Here is a 19,708-nt window from a genome sequence, read left to right as displayed (position 1 = left end):
TTTAGGAAAAAATTACCTGCTCTGAAGAGGTGGGAAAGGCAGATAAATAGAAAACATTGGTGTCCAGATTTACTGGTTTGTGTTTTGAATCTGTCTGAGGGTTAAATAATGGTGCTGTGTATTTYGAAGGAAAGGAATTTCAGCTCCCAGGTGCACAACTGCAGCAGTGAATAGGGCACACATCAGTCTGGTATCGTTGCATTCAGGGCAGGGATAAACATCTCAGCACCAGATATTCACAATTCCCAAATTCCTGATAAAATCCTTTGGAGCCTGAGTGTTTCCCAGTGCTGGACAATCAGAAAATAATTGCACAGACAAGTCTGCTTGACAGCTATTAGGCCATTTATTTAGGAATGCCTGACTAAAATGGAGTAAGGCCACCTGCATTAGTCCCAGTTCTGCYGTGCCCAAACTCGTGCAAGCTCTAGTGACAGCCAGGAAGGGACAGCACAGCCACTGTCCCCAGCACCTGAGACCTTCAGCAATCTCAGTCCATCCAATCTCAGCCAAGAGATGCCCAAAAACTCCCCATCAAATCCACTTCTTGTTATCAATTGAAGAATAATTTCTCGTTGAGAGAACCTCACTTGAGGTTTGAAAGTTGAACTCTCACACCATCATCTCCAGGTAGAAGGAACAGACCTGTCAGGACTAAAACAGTGGTTTCCACCTTTAATCCAATTATCAGAGTGATTTCTATTTGGATGTTTTTTTCCACCTTTGCCTGTGCATTCCAACCACCCCCAGCAAAATGACTGGGTAGCCCTTGTGCGACTCCAAAGAGAGTCAACCCAAAAAACTCTGTTCATAACCCAAAAAATCTTGTGTGGTTTTGATCTATCTAAAAATCTAYATATGCCAATGAACAAGTCAAATTTAACTGCAAACAAATTGTCTGCTGTCATTACTCCATATTCCAAAATTATTTCACTTTCTTACAGGCCCAAAACCATCATTAATCCCTTCTGACCTCTCAAGAAAATGAACACATGGTATTTTTACAGTAACTTTCCTACTCATGCTTTATTTTCCCCCTCGGTTTCAATTATACTTTGCTGAATGTCTCTTCCAAGAGTCCTATCAAATTGGCAAAAACTGTAAATAGCAATCAAAATGTTTACAACAGAATTGTATTTGGAGGAGTATGCTGTAGTTCTTCCTACCAAGAATGTTAAGAGATGTTTATTTAGCCACAGACTGGCTAAAATCATGCAACTGACTCTGGTTTTTTGGCATAATTTAGGTCATAACATTGAAGCTAATGGAGAAAAGTTTTATTTTCATCATTTGGCACTTTGTCCAGTGTTAGTTAATCCTTTCCTAGAGGGGGTCTGCATCTTTCCTGAACCTCAATCCTKTCCTGCTGTACAATTTTATTACTCAAAAGCTGACAGTAAAGCACAAATCCTGCTCCCAAAGATGCATAAGGCCAGAAAAGCAGCAGCRAGGTGAGCTGGCCATGCAGAGGAGCCCAGAACCCTGCACATGTCACCAAARGCACTGGCATGAGATGTGCAAGAGCACAAAAGGCACTTCAAGTCAGCCAAAAATCGAGAAAGAAGATGGCATCGGTGGATTTGGGAATTAAGCACCTCTCAGTGACTCAGCCCCTCCTCTCACACACGGGGTACAAGCGGCTSTACCCTCTGGAGAAACTTTGTTCAAGTCCTTCTCACACATTAGGGGAGAACTCCTGATCCCAGAACCTTTTTGTTGGGTTTAGTTCATGGACTAAAAATGCAGCCTTAAAAAGCCAGAGGGGACAACACTCCTGACATTAAACTCTGGAAGCACAAAGCAWCCTTAAATCTAAACAACCCAAGCAGGAAAGCAAAGGTGGGTTACTCACTGCAGGTTTCTTCCCCGAAATATAGTGCTTGGCAAAAGGGGAACTTTCAGGGAAAGAGGGACTGAAATTTTGGCACAAGTTTTAACCATATAGAACAGAAGTTGTCCCCTCTCAGCTTTTCTTCCCATATGAGAATAAAACATAGAGTGTCAAAACTTTTTTGAGTTGCAAAAATATACCAATTTTATACTTTAGATACAACACTTTTCAGTTTCTCATTTGGAACACCTTTTCTTTATAAGTATCTCTTTTTCATTGTTGTTCTTTTTTTTTTTTAATCTTTTCCCTTCCATTTTTAAAGAAAACCCATTTACAAAGGCTTAAATAACCCAACAAGCAAAAAACATTTCATTCCAGGCCATCCCGAAACACCTTCCTTCATTCTCCATCTCTCCCCTCAACCCGGGGCTCCTCTCAGTTTGACTCGAGCTTTGTTTCCCATTCTTTCCCCACGAAAATGAGAACCCCCACCCCAGCTCCACTAACAGAAAGGCCTCGTGCAGRGAAAAAATGCATTTAGAGATGGGCTACGAAACTCTCACTACGACTACAGCCGGGYGGAGGGAGAGAAGCCGAACCAGACSGCGCTCTACCGCCGCCGCCGCTGCCAGTGCCGCRCMCGGTGCCGCAGCCGGCGCGCCGCCAGGCTGATGGGCTGCTTCCCAAACTTCCTCATGATCTCCTTGATCCTGGCCAGGTTGGTCTTGGAGATGGTGAAGTCGCACTGGGTGGCGCCCATGTCGTAGCCGACCTCGCAGGTTTTGGTGGCGGCCGTGTAGCCCTCGGCTTTGACGCCCACCACGTACTCGCCCGGGTTGAGGAGGCGCCAGTAGTCCCCGTCAGCTCCTGGGGGGAAAAGCAGGGTTTTCAGGACATTTGGTCTTTCTTCCTTGAGGGAAGTGTTGTTTATAAGGTCACAGGGTCACTGAGGTTGGAAAGGTTCTCTAAGATCGTCAGGTCCAACCACCAACCAGCACCATCACCACGTTCACCACTAATGTCCTCACTGCCCTACCCATGTGCTTTTTGAACCTTTCCAGGGATGGGGACTCCACCACTGCCCTGGGCAGCCAATTCCAATTCTTGAAAACCCTTTYCATGAAGAAATTTATCCTAACATCAACTCTAAACCTTCCCTGGTGCCACTTGAGCCCATAAAATACAGACACAGAATCACAGAACCAGCTGGGTTGGAAGGGACCCCTGAGGATCACCAAGCCCAGCTCCCAGCCCTGCACCATCCCAGGAGAAATCCTTGGCCATGGGTGACACCACAGGCAGGACTCTCCATCCTCACACCAGCAGGGTGTCCAAGAGGTTCCCCCTCATCKTGAGTACCCCTTTTCCTCCTGGCAGCCCTGCAGGAAAACACATCCCAATCCTATTTCCCAAGGGATGGAAAAAGGCTCCGGTCCAAAAATCCGGAGATTTTTGGCAGCTGGGAAGGCCTGAGGCCAAGGTTGGTGATTACACAGGGTATAAAAGACTTTTCCTAAACTAATCCCAMCTAGAASAGCTCCAGTGGTGTACCCACACCAYGGGACCCGGRCCAGGCTGCCAGGACAGTGAGATTTTGGTGTTATTTATTAGGCAAAGTGGGTGAATACATAATATCCACTCCCTTTGAGCTGGAAGTAAATATTCCTTTCTATCAAGCCTCACTTYGGGGTTATAACACTGATTTTCCTACAAAGTATAATTCACCGGGGTATTTAACAACCTGTAAATGCACAAACCCAGCTCCTGTAATCAACTAAACTACTTATAAAAATGTATTTTAACACCTCATCGACTCAGGAGTTTTTGATTTCTTCTTTTTCCCCATGAATGATCTCAGATATTCCCATTTTATGTTCCCATATGTGCATCAGGATGGTTTTAGGCTTCTTTTAAATATGATTTTAACCACAGTGTATTCTTAGCCACGAACTAAAAAAGGGGAAAAACTATTACCTAAAATTAGTTTTGCACTCTGTCCTGGAAAAACTCACTGTGAATGAAAATACATATTTAAATATGCGATTCCATGTAAAAATAGAAATGGAACATCTCCKGCATAAGGAGGGGTTGGGGTTTTTTAGCACTGATGAGACCTGACAGCCTTACCAACACCAGCCTTGGCTTGCTGGCAATGCAGAGTGGAGCAGAAATTGAGGATGATTTGCATAAAAATGTTATGTTTGGGAAAAGCTCAGACTGGTCATCCTCTGCTTAAAGAAACAGAATTTAAATTTATGGTTTGGTAAAACAAAAAATGTGTTTGCAAATAGCAAGTGTCAACAAGCATCAATATCGACCCTGGAACTGCACCCTCTGAGTGTGCCAAAACTGCACCTGGTCAGGTTCATTCTCACATCCCAACTTGCTCTGGTTTTTCTTTCAGCCAACTGGACCCCATTTAGGGTGATAATAAAGTCCAAATTTTCTGTTTCTCGGGACTCAGATGTTTTTAGGAAAGGCTCTAAGAGAAGCTCTTCATTCAGCTCTGCCTCACCGCTGGTTCTGTTGGAACCTGAACAAAAGGACAAACCCTAAATCTGCCCAAATTCCTCCTGTTTATCCCCAAGGGCTCATTTTGAGCTGTGAACACTCTGGCAGCTCCACAGGGTCACCCCACGGGTGGCTGTGACCCCATCCCTGCTCCCAGCCCGGCTTTAGCCCCAGGATTGCAAACCTGACCCACATTTTTCTGACACGTTTAACAATCAGTTCATCACAACCCCACACAGGGCCAGAAATAAACCTACATATTCACACCCCACTGGGAATTTATTACAAAGCTGGATATTAATCCTTTAGCAAATGCACTTTCCCTCCTTTCCATTTACAAGCAAGMAGACAGGAGAATTTCTGTCAGCTGTCAGTGTCCAGAATTTAATACCAGGCTAAAAGGCTGGGTTTTTTTTGTTTTTTTGTTTTTTTTTTAAAATCTGATTAAATTCAGTAGGTAAAAAAAATTCAGAACAGATGGAAAAAAAGAAACACAATTAAAAACATAGATAAATTTAGTGAATAATASGTTTGCTGAAATAATAGGTTCCAGTGGGAGCAGGCTGGAGGCAGACTCCATCCATATTCTCCTACTGGGCCTGGAAAAGGATGGCCATGTCTGCTTAGATAAAATAACACTGCATTAAAGGACAAAGATAGTATTGCTATGAATTTAATATGTCAGATTACTCCATGCATTCTACAATTTAGAGAAATATCCTTCAAGCCTGGTAGGACAGACCTTAGTTACAATTAAATAACTGCAAAAGTAATTTTTACACTTAAATATACCRAACTGTGATGATTTAAATACATTATAAAAATCTTTCTATTGCTCTTTTACCTACAAAAGACTCTCCAGGAAAGCTGGATAGTGCTGCACACCCAGTGCATGCAAAAACTTAAACTCAACTTTTCTGGATAGACCAGGCAGCCAGGAATGAGGCTGGAGAATTGTCATAACAGAATTATGCTTAGCTTAGACTAATTAAATACATATTAAATATATTTAATATTGAAATATATTTAATATAGAAATATATTTAATCTAGAGATATATTTAATACATTAAATATTATTAAATGCTACTTCAACATCCTTGGGGTTTGATACATAAGGTATACTGAAATCAGAGCAAACTTGCCAAAATATTAATAAAAATTTCTCTGGACTGTGTGAAATTAAATTAATTACTCTTTGGCTCAAAAACCACACAGAAGTGTCTGTATTTGAACTCTGGTGGTGACACATAAGTGTTTCTTCAAGAAGAAAATGCATATTTCTACAACAACAAATACTTTGACATTTCCCAAATGTGCAATTACAGGACCCCCAAAACTGCCTTTGCATCATGGAAGGGGAAAAGGTGCATTTTTTTCACCCAACTGAATTCTTTTCCAAAGGTTTTCTCAAACAGAGCAGTCCATATCCGACTGTAACAACATGTAATCACTCAGACTTAATCAATAGCWACATCTGCATCAGGAGAAAATGGAATAATTCCCCACAAAGCYCTCGCTCTTGGAATCAATGCCTTCAATTAGCCCATTAACAGCTTGAGCCAAATGCCAGCATCCCTCTCATTCCCAAACATGGCCAGGAGAAAGCAAACCCAACGTGCTTCCCCTGCACTTTCATTTCAGCCCATAGGAAGAAGCAAAGATATTTTCTCAAAGCTTTAAATGTTATTAGAGGGCTTTTACAGCCAACTTTTGTCTGGCTCTACGGGGCYGCTGACCACACGAACGCGCCAGGGAAACGGCTCAGTCGAAACAAAACTTATGTGAATAGAGATAGTGGCTGTAATTCTTCTCCTGCTTGGCCTATTTTTACATCAAGGCAACTCAGAGGTTTAAATGGGTCCATTTTTCATTTTAAAAGGTATAAATGAAAGGAGACTGCTGACAATTTGCCTTCTTTCTCTGGAGTTATACGTGTCATTTTAGCTTCTTGGCTCCAGCATAAATCCCCTGGTTTCAGGGACTAATGAGACGTGTATTGTTATCTGGATAATATGAAACAAGATAGAACTTTTATGTTCCCATCTCCACAGTGATTCCAGCGTGTGAGCTTAAACATCTCATTAAAAAGAAAAATTAAAGGGAATGAAATAAGTACTTTTATTTTTACTAACAAGTGCAGACAGCCTCGAGCTGTAGAACTCAGCAATAAGTCAAGAAGCAAACAGCTGCAAGATTCCCCGAGTGTTACAAGGTGGATTTTGGGATCCTGCCCATTTATTGCTCTTTATTTTTCTTTCACATGACAAGCCGGGCACAGAGAGCTGGAGATTAATCACATATTGCATTAACGCTGCCTCAGCCAGAGCAATACATTAATTCTGTGAACAGAGCAATACAACCCACACTTCATGGCAGACTTTCAGCACTGYCAAGGCTTCCAAGACAAGAAGAAGCAGCTGATTACTTTAATTCCCACTGTCATTTCCCAGTGGTSCCATTTTGAAATATTTAAGGCAGAATCATTATTGCCTAATTAAATATCTGTCATTCAATGCTTTCTTTTACAATGGAGACACAGTGGCACTGGAATGAATCATAAACTAAGTTAGAATTTCCAAGATTCATTATTGGCTCAGGTCACATCCTGTGGCAAACATTAAAGACTTGGAAGTCACAAAGCTCTGTGATCTTCCACAGCCTGAAATCTGTTTATGTGGCCAAATCTGCCACTCTGTACCCCAGTGGCAAAGCACATGGAAGGGCAGCAGATGAAGGACACAGAACATCAGGAAAGACATAAAAATACATAAAATTAGTGTTTAAAAGATATGCAGATTTGGTACTTAGAAACATGGTTTAGTGTGTTTGGTTTTAAACTATAAATCTGGGGGGTTTTGCACTGATTTTTGTTATTTTTATTGTTGTTTTTTTTTTTTACCTGTGCGAATGTCGTGGTTAACACCTTCCACTGAAATAACAGCGTTTGGGATTCCTTTTCCATGCACATCTTTCACAATGCCTTTGATGCCACGATGGACCTGTGGAGAGAATAAAATAAAGCAAGTAAATACTGCACAGCAATGAACAGCAGTGTTACTACAAACTTACAATGAATCATTAATTCCCTACGTGAATTATATTTTTGTATTACTACTTTATGGCTCACAAAATTGTCAAATGTCATTATTAAACCTGCATCAACCCTTCAGGCATTAACTTGTGAATCAGTTTATAAATTTTGTTAGGATTCYTGAGGCATCAAATTCAAGATATAGGTAAAAAGAAGAGATAAAACAACAGACATAATATATTTTTTTTCCTAGCAGCCCTTTCTAGCAAGCTCAGCACTYACATCAAATTTTCAGCAGCTTCATTATTTTATTCTTCTGAGTCAAACCAGCCTGGCTGGAGTGRTACGTCCATCAAAAATTCCAATAAAGCATTTAATTAGCCATGCAAAAAAAAAAAAAGAGTAGAAACCTTAATTTTTCAGTTTGAAAGGGGTTACAGTTTTATACCTGTTCCATAAAAACAATCAGGGACTCGCGGTTGTTCTCCCACTCTTCAGGCAGCTCACTCTCATGGGGGTATTTGTCACAGCCAACRTAGATGGAGAGCTCAAAGCAGTTGGTGTGCAGGTAGCTRAAGTCATTTATRCCTGTCAAAAGGGGAAAAAARGGAATAATTTMACTTCCTTTTTAATCTATCAKAGCTGAGTTTTCATGMAAATTAATGGAACTTCTAYAAACTCAAATCGGGTATTCATCCAGCCGGTTTGGTCTGAAGAATTGGAAGGGGAAAAGGATTTTAGGAATGCCACATGTGCTGTAGCAAAGCTTCAGAGTGKCCAAGGCCAGGCTGGATGGGGCTTGGAGCAACCTGGTCTGGGGAAAGTTTGATCCAAGCAGRGGTGGAACTTGATRGGCTTTAAGGTKCCTTCCAACCCAAATTATTCTGGGATTCTGTTTGTAGAGAAGATGGGAACAGAACCAGGAAAAAGATCTCTCTCTACAGCAAAACTTGTTCTCTGTTTTTAAGAAAGCACTGAGGAAAAAGATCTCTCTCTACGGCAAAACTTGCACTCTGTTTTTAAGAAARCACTGAGCATCCCTAATGCTGGGCACTTCCCCATGAAGCAGCTCTCACTTGTGAGAGCTCTGGATAGAAATAGAATTGTTTGTGTTGGGTTGCAAGGATGTGCAGATGTTAACCCAATTCATACAACCCTAAATCTGCCCAAGGACCATAATTCATAGAGCCCTAAACACCAGGACCAAGAGCAATGTGCTCACAGGGATTGCTGTGTAAAAGGGATTTATCTGAGCAGTTGTGAAACAGCTCCTTAGTCTCTTTTACCCCATGAGTAATCTGATAGAAAAGCCAGGAGAATCAAGGTAGTAATAATTATTTTATGTTATATATGACGTCTTTAGTTGTAAGAATTGACAGGGTGTCTCTTCTCTCTGTTAYRGTGCTGCAGGAGKCTGGGATCTCCACTGTTGCTCTGCAATAGGGATTTCCATCAGGAATATATCCTAATCAAGCCCCAGGAACCTCAGTGCCTCCTGCTCTGAGGAGCTACAATTTAATTCTGAATTAGACACCACTGCCAAAGGTCCTGAGCACTGAGGAGGATTGTAGGAGGATTGCCCTCTCACACCGAGCTCAAACATTCCCATTCCCCAGGTTTCTCTTCTGTTTCTCACTGTTATTTTTCCTGCTCATTAGTTCTGCACAGCCACACAGATAACGAGACACAGAACATGAGCACTAGAGGAAGAAATTCTGGGAGCTTCATTTCTTATTCCACCTGCATTTCTAATAAGAAATTAATTTAAAAGATGYCTGTTAACGATCAGCAATTGTTATGTTTCGAATGGCAGAGATTAGGAGTTGCATTCACCAAGTTCTGACAGAGAAGAGTTAAAACAAAATCCCTGCTCCTGTCCAATTACCACAGAGCAGTAGTCAAGTATTTAATGAGCCCTCAGTGCCTTCTGGAAGCAGAGCAGGAGGATTATATAATACAGATGTTAAACTTTTCACTTTTGTTGCTGAGGAAAGCCTAAACATCAGCCAGTGGCATATGCTGCTAAGGATAAACGTGCTTCCCCTCCACTTGAGAAGCAGCCACAATTATTTTCCCCTCACATTCTGTATCACATCCTGATTAATCTGCTGTGAAATGTTTTGCCACACACAGTAATTGCTCAGTTTTAATACGTGTATTTAAGAAAATGGCTTAACGTTGCCAAGAGCAACTCTTTCCTGGTGTCTGAACATGCGAATCCAGCCTCAAAAACACTGGAAATAAAATTAAATCCATCTCTTTTTTTTGTCTTTGTGCAGTTCATCCAGTGCAGAAACTTAATATGTAAAATTTCTGAACTTGCATTCACTGCAGCCCAAAATATGTGCAGGAAATAACATGGCTGGGTTTTAAAGGCATGAGGAGGTGTTGGGATATCTGTGCTGCACATGGTGCTCTCGGGACTGAAAAGAAAAATTTAAATAAATATTCCCATGGCATGAGCAGTGAGAAGTTTCTGTGCAGGAAACTTCAACTGCAAGGAAGCAGAGGGATGAGGAGAGAGGAGATGGGAAATTTCGAGGTGTGGGGCAAGGAGGAGATGCAACCCACCCCAAAAGATGAGTGGAAGAGCTTCTGCAAACACTTTATTGGAGGTCTTCCCACAATGTAACAGATCAGGATTATAAATCATAATTAAAACATCACCCAGCAACAAAACAAATCAGATGAAACAAATCCAATATGTAATTGCTCCTAAGAAATCAGGGTAATATTTAGCATTTTTATTGTCTGTCTTTACTTAATATAACTCAGTGTGACAGCTGTTAGTGACAAGGCCAATGTCATCTTTTCTGGATCGATTTATAATGATGTTCCTTGAAGCACTTATGAAAATTAAACCCTTAAATTAGATAATTAAGTGGTCAAGTTAGCTCTCAGAGAGCGTGCTTTAGGATTTTCAGAAATGCACAGGAATGCACTGTCAGACCCAAGAGTCCAAGGTTTCTCCCCCAAACCCACCCGACACTTTTTAACCTCCTGAAAAAATATTTGAGAAGTTAATTCTTGACTTTAAAGGCCGGCCAGCACTAACTTCACATGGGCCAACATAAAAGCCATAAAAGCCATGTCCAAAAACCCAGAAATGTTTATGCAGTGGAAGGACCTGAGAGTTCCAAACTCGAGCCAGTTCCAGTAAAACCCAGGCTGCAAACTCTGGTCTGCATCTGTTTGCCATCACTGCTGCTCCCGTTGTCAGCCCCACGGTGGCAGATGYCTGTCCCACATTTTCATTTCAGGAAATGTGTTGTTTGACTGGTGCACTCACAAAATCACGAGGATTTTGAGCAGAACCCTGCTGAATCAGCAGAGTTTCTGGTTCCCAGCCTGCTCTGAGTGCACACACAGACACAAACGTGTCTGATGCTGTTAAAAAAGGGTTTCTGATTGGGGCTTTCCTGGAAATTGAGGTTTTGTCTGCACCACAGGCCGTGGCTTCCCTTTTGTGCTTCTCAATGGGGTGACAGCCTGGGATTTATCCTGGCAGCAGGAATGCCATGCAAAGTGTAAGAAATTTGTAAGAAATAAGATGGTAGCAGGCAAGCAGTAGCTTTTTATGGCTTATTATTACAACCCCGAGTGGATGTGAGTGGGGGCTGATCTGTGGCTGAGTTCAGCAAGCAGGAGGCTGAAATCAGGATTTTCTTATCTGAGGGCCACTGGAATCTGTCCCTGAAGCTGCTGTTCTTGCTCTGACACTATTTTTGATGCTTGGCAGCATTTTTCTGTGTCACCCTGGGAGATGGCAAAGGCTGACAGGATCCCCCTGCAGTGGGTTTGGACTGGGCTGATTTCTTCTGACAAACTGTTGCGAGTGCACATAATTCTGATAATTAATGATCTGCATGGGCACTTTTGGAGAATGAAACCATCCCCAGGTGTCAATGACAGCAGTGACACCTGACACAGGATGAAATGGGGAAATATTCCTCTCAGAACACACATTTCACCCCCACCACCTCTGCAGCATACACCAGACAGTGACAGTGCTGCCTCATTGGCCAGTTTTAATTATAACACAGGCATGGTTAAGGGGATAAAAAGATTTTACCTCGGTATTTAATGAGATCTCAGGTGTACAATTCGATGAAAGTGCACACAGTGTATAGCACAGATAAATATTAGCACATCTATCTGGGATTTTCTAATAAGAAACTTAACAAATGAAGTAATGTTTCTCTATTTTAAAGAATTTTTCCTCGGAATGCCAGAGGCCAGAGCTCAGTTTACACAAAATGTTCCAGAGAGGAGGCTTCACCCAGGGCTGGAGCCTCAGGTTTAGGATGGCACAGGGTACACTGACGTTTTCCTGAGGATGTTTGGTCTCTCTGCCCAGCAGAACCCCTAAACTAAGCTGGAATATCAGAATTACAAGCATATATACTAAGAGAACTAAGGGATACATAAAGGGAACAGAAAATATCCAAAAAGGGAATAAAAATATATAAAAGGATACATAAAAAGGAAAGGCAATAATAATCCGGCATCAACGGCTTTATCCTAATTAGCGAGATAACCCTAATTAGAGCCTGTACCACTCACTTCCAGCCACGGTGTGCCAGGAGGCTCCGTTGACAGTGCCATCCTCCTTCTGGAAGTCCTCGGTGTGGCAGGCTCTCCTCCTGGCGTCCGTCATCAGCCGGTGTGTGGAGGCGTAGGAATACGCCAGCCAGCGGAAGACGTGGTCGTCGGGCGTGGGGGTGTAATCCTGGGTTTTCCACATGGATCTCACCATGTCGTAGGGATAGGCCACCACCAGCTCTCCCCCTTGCAAGTTGCCACCCAGCACGAAAGGGATTTTTTCCATCCAGGCTATGATTGCTCGTGTCTCCACTGCCACCTGGGAGGGGAAGAAACAGCTCTGATGCAGCTTGGAAATGGGATGATGGTGTTTCAGAGGGAGATCCCAGGCTCAGGAGCTCTGCTGGGAGTTCCTGAGAGTGAGGAGCCAGCAGAAGGGGTGTGGGCAAGGAGAAGGGAGGTTACAGACATCCCTTAATACCTAAAAAATCCTTTATGTCACTAATTCATGGAACAGGAGCATCTATGTTGCGTGAGGCCAACAGCAGGAACTGAAAGGGATGTCAGGGGGTGATGCTGGTCCCCCTCTTTTGGTTTCCAAAATAAGTGACTTTAAACATGGAAATAATGGCTATAAATTAAAACTCGAGAAGTTTCACCTCAACATGAGGATGGACTTTTTTCCATGAGTGTGGCAGAGCCCTGGAACAGCTGCCCAGGGAGTCTCCCTCTCTGCAGACATCCCAAACCCACCTGGGAGTGTTCCTGTGTCACCCGCTCCAGGTGACCCTGCCTGGGCATGGGGTTGGACTGGATGATCTCCAGAGCCCCCTTTAATCTGTAACTATTCCATGATTCTGTGATTCTAAAGTGCTAAACCCTGCCACAGTGAAGCTGCTATTAATAGCTGCCATAATATTTCAAAGGTCAGGCAAAAAGAAGTTGAATTTCTGTCACTACGATCAAATAAACAACTTGAGCACAAGCCACTGCATTGGTTTTGCACATGCCTGATCTGTTGCTATGTTATTCAAGATAAGAATATATTTCAAATAAGACCAAGTAGGAAAATCCCAGGAGAAATCTGTGAGTGAGTTTTTAAAGAGCTCATCTACGCCACGAAACCTGTCTGAGCTCATGGAATGCTTCTCCCTGTTGATTTGTTGCTGCCTAAAAGTTGGGTATTGAGTCCTCCAGTTTCTCAAAACAGCTGAGGGAAAAGAAAAACCTCAAGGAAACAGTTCCTTCCTCAATTTCTGCCTGTAAAACCTGAGGGTGAATGGGCCTTTTTTGGTGCATTTTTATTTCCACTGACATACAGGGAAGTGCTGACGGGGAGCTTAGATCAGGTGTGGGATTTATTCCCAAGTTGTTTATTTTTTGAGGAATGTAAATCTGAATCCCTCAGCACATCCCAGCCCTCATGTCCCCTCTCTGGGCCGTACTCACAGTGGCATTTTCTGACAGGTACCAGTCAGGGATCGGGATGTGATGGTTTGGAACTTTCCTTTTGCTCTTCTTCTGATCTTCTGACTCCCAGAGGAGAGAGTTTAAATCAGGGAAGTTATTGTTGATGTCAATGCCGTCCTGAGTCCACCGTCCTAGAGACCAGCCCCCCAATTCTGAACCCTTAGAGTTAAAAAAGGGAAAAAATAAAGATTAATGTTCATTCAGAATAGGACAGCCTGCGAAAGTTTTGAAATGGGCCAGAGGTAATTCTAATGCAGAAAAGTGGAAGATTAAGTATTTAAATAGCTGAAAAAGTATAATTGGCCCTTTTTCTTTTTTAATTTCTTATGAAGTCTTGAACAAGGTAAAGCAAAAACAATGAAAAGTTACTTGAGGTTTGCCAAAATGTATCTTTCAATGGAGACAGCACACATTCCCTCCCATGACTACGACTCTGACTTTTCTGCTCCAGTCTTCTCTAGACTGCTCTGGAAGATTTTGACCAGCCCCTACAATTTTTCCTGGTGTCTGTCCTCATCCAGACTGAATTATTGCGATGCACAACACACTGTGCTCTCCTTAAAGGCACACTATTAAATTTCAGCTGTGGAGGAATGCAGATTTTCACGTGCTGAGCTTGGTTTCTCATGAGAAACAGCCTGCATGAATTTTCCATTTTTTCCTAGTGGGCACCTCATGATGTCTTTTTTCTGGCAGTCTTTGTGGCCCTTCTTTCCACGCACATTTTCCCATTACCCAACATCACACAAAATACATTTTCTTTCCACTTTTCCCCAACATGTTTCAGTGCTCTGCGCTCACTTTGACGCGCTCATCTTTTAATTTCTAAACTTTGCTCGCTCGCAAAATACAACCTTCAAAACCAACAACAAGAGGAGCGTTTTTGATACATCTAACGGAAAGACAACAATTCCTCGATGAGTTCATCATCCCATTACCGCTTTGTAGGCTTTGTCATATCCGTCAGGGTTCACTGAGGGCAGCAGGTGGATCCTCGTGCCCTCGATGAGGTGAACGATGCGTGGGTTCCCAGCCAGGTACTCCTGGCACATGAACTGCATCAGCAGAAGGATCAGCTCCCGRCCCAGCACCTCGTTCCCGTGAGCTCCCGCGATGTAGTGGAATTCTGGCTCCCCTGGGGGGGAAAAAAACACGGAGCAGAGTTGTGGTCAAACGCCATCAATGTCAATCAGCAATATTTCCCTAAAGTGAAGCTGGAGAAATGTCTTAACTACACGAATAAGGGGTGAAAATGTAACTTTTCAAAATAGCAACTTCTGTTGCTATTTCACGACCAGCTTATGTATCCGTGATATCTAAAGACACTGTACAAAGCCTCCAAACCCATTTTAAAATTAAATATATTTTAAATTATACTCACAATTTTAGAACATTAGAGGTAGATTTTAACAGTTCTGATAGTCTAAAAATAACATGAAAGATACATTGCCAGCTGTTCTTTGGGACAGAAGATAATTTTCCTAACAACCAATTTAAACACGTCAGAGTATTCATGGACACGGAAAAGCACAGAATTGCTTTATCCAGACAGCTGTCCCAGGCACTACCAACGTGAGAAGGGCCAAAAACTATATTAAAGACTTATATCATGGTAAAGTTGTGCCCCAGCCCTCACCTAAAGATGATTTGCCACTTTTGACTTGCCACTGCTTGCAATGCATTCACCCTACATAAAAAAGGTAAATTTCTATCCCAAACGACATCAATCTCCACAACTAAAACCCATCCCCCTGCACTAGAATTCATTTTTATTTTATTACTGTAAGGAATGATTATTAAAGAATTCGATCCCACATTCAAAATGTCTCCTATCTGTGTTCACCCTCCTCTTCCCATTTTAGAAATACAGTGCTGAGGTTCCTCCCACATACATTTGAAATCTTTGCTGCCAAGAATATAATTCCATCAGTGGTAATTAGTGCAGATACAGAGAAAGAGGAGGGGAAAAAACCCCCAACCCCAGCACCCCTTTAATAGATTTAGTTAAAACTAAATCCTAACCAACTTCGTGTTCTCCTGGGTTGTCAGAAATCTCGACGGCGTACAGCTTCAGTCCTTGGTTGCTTTTTCCAATATTGTAAATTCTTGTGATATTTGGGCACATTTTATTCACAGTTTTCATCAACTGCCAACAACAACAAAAAAAGAGAGACATATTTAGAAAATGCAGCATCAAAATAGATCCACTGGTTCATTCTAAATTGGATGTGGCACAAAATCTCCATTTGCTTCTCTGATTATTTCTTAGTTGTAAAAGCTTTATGTTTCGTTCATGAATTCATGGCTCTGCTATCACATTTTTTAAACATTATGCAGTGGAGAGTAATTAAAATAATGGAGAGTAATTAAAGCAACCACACTCTGTGATGTACTGTAGGTAAGGGACTTGAGGTGACTCACAGTGTCAGAGCACAGCATTTACTTTGCAGGTTGCCACATTCTCTCCAATAGAAATATTTTTTTTTTTCACTCTGCCAGCAAGTAGAGATACTGCATTAAAAAATTCCGTTTTAGCTAAAGGCTCAAACTGTACTTTATCAATAATATCACTGAATCAGATCTGTGTCTACTAATTTGTCTCCTCACACTTCATTCAAATGGAAGGAAACTCAGCTGGCTGATGYAYCCCTGCATCCCTGCAGCTCCATGAGCTGAGAAAGAGGAAAGGTGAGCCTGTTGTCTCTGAAAATCAGCAGAGAAATTTCTGCCTCTGAAAATTCCCCGGAGCAGAAACTTTTCTGACGTGCCTGGCACTGCAGTGCTCACAGAACACCAAGAACATCAATTTAGAAAAGTGGTTGAAAGTATGGAAATGATCATTAATAGTGAGAAAAATGCTTAGAACCAAGTTCAAAATACATTAAATTCAGTGGAAATGTTTGTGTTGGCCTTAACCAATCTTTAATTGCAAACATGTGATTATTTTCTGAGTCAAAAAACTTTTCCTGAATTAGAGCCTCTGTAGCAACCTTTGCTGTGGCTCTTTCGGTAACACATACATGCAATTTTAATTGTTAATTAATTATGGAATTGTTAATATTTATGGAAACACAATGCTGAAAATGAAGATATTTCACATTTGAACTTCTCACATCCTTTTCCAGCAAATGGAACAGTATTTCACCTGTCATCTGGGTTTGCTGTCTCAAAGATGATGTTGTACTCAAACCTCCACATCAACCCATTTAACAGTTTCCTAAACCACATTAATACATATGAAAATATACATATAAATGAACACATATAAATATTTTGCGCTGCAAAACAATCTTGAATTCCTCACACAAGATACAGCCAGTGTTCCCACTGGCTGGAGGAAGAATATTGAATGCTCTTTTGCAAGAAAAAAAAATGGAACTACAAATTTCGTCTTCCTTGGCAGGGAGTTCTATTAAAATAACTTGAAACTGAGAAAATCCCTCCCTCTCACAATATTTGATTTATTGCAATGTGATGTAATTCTCCCAAAACATGGCCCAGGGAACATCATCTCCTCCTCCTTCAGTATTTATAATAAATCACTTCAAAGAACAGCATTTTTCCAAGATGGTTGGTGGTGGGGTAGCTATGAAAAGTGAAAATCATGTATATTTTGGAGGGGTTAGGTGATTTTTTTTTGTGATTTTTGTTTCTGGTTTGTTTGTTTTTAATAAGAAGTTGAATCTGGCAGTAATTATTTCATTTTGCACTTAAGTTTTAAGAATAGTCTTGGGAATTTAAGACTTGCTGCAATGCAACCCACAATCTTCTGCCTACCAGCAATTAAAATCCAATGAGCTCTAAACAAATTTACTATTTTGACACAGAGGAAAGCAGAAACTGGGAGAGCACAAACCCAGTTCACTCCTCTCAGCCACAGTCACAGATTTTCCACTGAGACGAAGAGTGCAAAACCATTTTGCTTTAAATCTGTGGCTTTTTCCCCCCAAGATATTTCTAACCTGACCAACCTGCCTTTCCGCAGTGACAACATAAATACATTTTATTTTATTGTTCTTGACAGTAATTATGCCAATTGAGTTCCTACTCGTCTGATCTTCACACTGAGGAATACAGGCCATGAAATCTCCACCAAAATAAACGTGTGACTCAGTACACAATTGCTCAGTAAAAACCGGCGGTGATTCATGCAGTATAAATACCCCGAAAATCCAGCACACAGCAAGTGATTCACACACATCAAGTCCAAACGTATTAACTTTGTATTTGACGAGAAAACGGGCAGAAATATTTCTTCAGGACAACCCACACTTGTGTCTGTGGTGATGTGAAGCAAAATTGAAAACAATAACAAAGCTGAGAACAAGGTTGGCTGTTAGAAGTTAAAGAAACGAGATTAACAAATCTGGTAGGGTTAAAATAATTTAAATAGGATTTTTTTCCTGGTGTTTTTGGTGAGTTTTTGCTGATTTTCACAGGTGTGAATGGGAAATTGGGCTCTATAATTCTGATTATCCAGACTCACTGAAATTTATGAGAAAACTGATGGATAAATCAGAACCAAATCTAGAAGGAGAAATCACTGTGTCATTCACCACTCAAATACACATGGAAGAAAGAGAGTGGCACATTTTATGTAAATACTCCCTCTGTCATGTAGAGTCACCTCTTTAACATTAGATAATGTAAAAATTAAGAGATTTTAATAGATCGATGCTTTAATAAATTAAACCAGGAAAACTTATTTTAAAAGTATATTGCAGAGAAAATTTAATTATATTTGTAAGAGGTGGAATTCAGATTCCATAAGGCTGAAAAAGCTGCACCCATCCCCCCTCCATCACACACCAGCCTCTTTGCCTACCTGCCTCATTTCCTTGTAGTTGTGATGCTTGAAGTCCAGATTGTCTGTGGTTGTCATTTCATTTCTTCTGTGGTAATAATTATTTGGGTCTGAGGAAAGAAATAAAAGAGTTTTTACATCCTTAGGAATTTCAGATACAGAGGTGCTTTGGCACAAATCATGAAAGAAACATGGAAATCTGAATTCCACCGTCCTGTGTGGACTTAAAATAGGTTTTCAAAAGCAAAACTCAGAGGAAAAAAAATTTGAATACTTCTAATCACTGCACAAATAAATTCATGTAGATCCAAACAAAAGCAAAGAGGCATCAGCTTTCCAGACAGCTCCTCTGCACAAAAAAAATAAACTTCAACAGAAAAGCAGAAGGGCAGCCTAAGGCTGCAGAGGGAAAAGTCATTGGGAAATGATGAGTCAGATGCAAGATAAAAGAGTGGAAGAAAAATCAAATTAGAGGGAAAAGCCACGGTAAATGCTTTGTGTCCACTTGATTAATTTACTATTGCGAGTAATTTTAGTTTTCCTGATGAGTATTTTCCAAGGCTGTGCACTGCTTGCAAAACATGGAAACGAGAAACTGTGCATAATAAACATTCCTAATTATCTTCCAAAAGAATTCTTGTGGAAGTCAGAGGTCTTTGTTACTTAAAAATTTACATATTCGCCTTGTTTATGGATATTATTTATAGTTTGTGTATTTGAAGGATCAAAGGAGGATATGTGGTTAGAAAAAAATCTTTTGTCTCCTTGACATTCCAGACCCTTCACCTGGAAAAAAAAAACAAAACCAGGCCAAAATTATTATGGCTCAGCTTTGAAGCTCCTGCTAGATGTGCTCCTATCTTAATCTATTGTGATTTATTTTCAGAGACAAACAAGTCTATTTGGACAACATCAGACACATTCCTTGACTTGCCACATCTGGGATGTCTGGAATTTTGAGTAATCATTTGTCAAGCCAGGGTTGTCAGGCTTTTATGAAAAATTGTTTCGCTTCACACAAAATCGTCTTCATTGGCTTAAAATTATTGGGGGGAAAGGGAAATATGAAAAAGTCTAAGTATTGTCCTGTCTGATTGCAACTCAAGAAGTTTTTAGGGAAGAAAAATGGTTTTAAACATCAGCACCTGTCAGTTGTGACTTTTTCTGGGGGGGAAAGAGAACAATTCTCAGTAGGAAGAATTCACAGTTACCATCCCACAGCAACAAACCCTCAATGGACTTATAGAAAACTCGTAACACTGAAAAATACTTTACAACAAAATTTTAAAGTTTCATATTTCTGACATTAAAACCACTAAATATTCCCATAAAATTCTAAAATTTTTTGGGTCTTCTGTACCATTTAATTTATTTATGAAATGAAATAGGCAAGTTCTGTTAAACTTCACAGTAACATGATCCATCCTTGCCTCCACTTCCACATTTCCTAATCTGCAGCAGAGATATTGGAAGGTCACTTGAAGGCTGCTCTGCAAATATGACTGAAAAATATCAAA

The 19,708-nt window shown here is 41.0% G+C and overlaps 1 protein-coding gene across 1 annotated transcript; it reads right to left on the bottom strand.

The window, feature by feature from the left end:
* Positions 1-322: 322 nt before the first annotated feature.
* LOC130583498 (inactive carboxypeptidase-like protein X2) lies at positions 323-18,428 on the bottom strand (the record flags this gene model as incomplete). Its single annotated transcript, XM_057382891.1, has 8 exons — positions 323-2,698; positions 7,244-7,343; positions 7,824-7,963; positions 11,939-12,236; positions 13,367-13,546; positions 14,326-14,522; positions 15,410-15,533; positions 18,213-18,428. Coding segments are annotated over 8 exons (1,512 nt in total), but the record flags the coding sequence as incomplete, so codon positions are not given.
* Between the last annotated feature and the right edge of the window lie 1,280 nt (positions 18,429-19,708).

The sequence above is a fragment of the Malurus melanocephalus genome, unplaced genomic scaffold (assembly GCF_030028575.1).
Source record: "Malurus melanocephalus ecotype Western Australia unplaced genomic scaffold, MMel_1.1 scaffold_591, whole genome shotgun sequence".
NCBI lineage: Eukaryota > Metazoa > Chordata > Aves > Passeriformes > Maluridae > Malurus > Malurus melanocephalus.
This window is presented reverse-complemented; position numbering and strand designations above follow the sequence as displayed.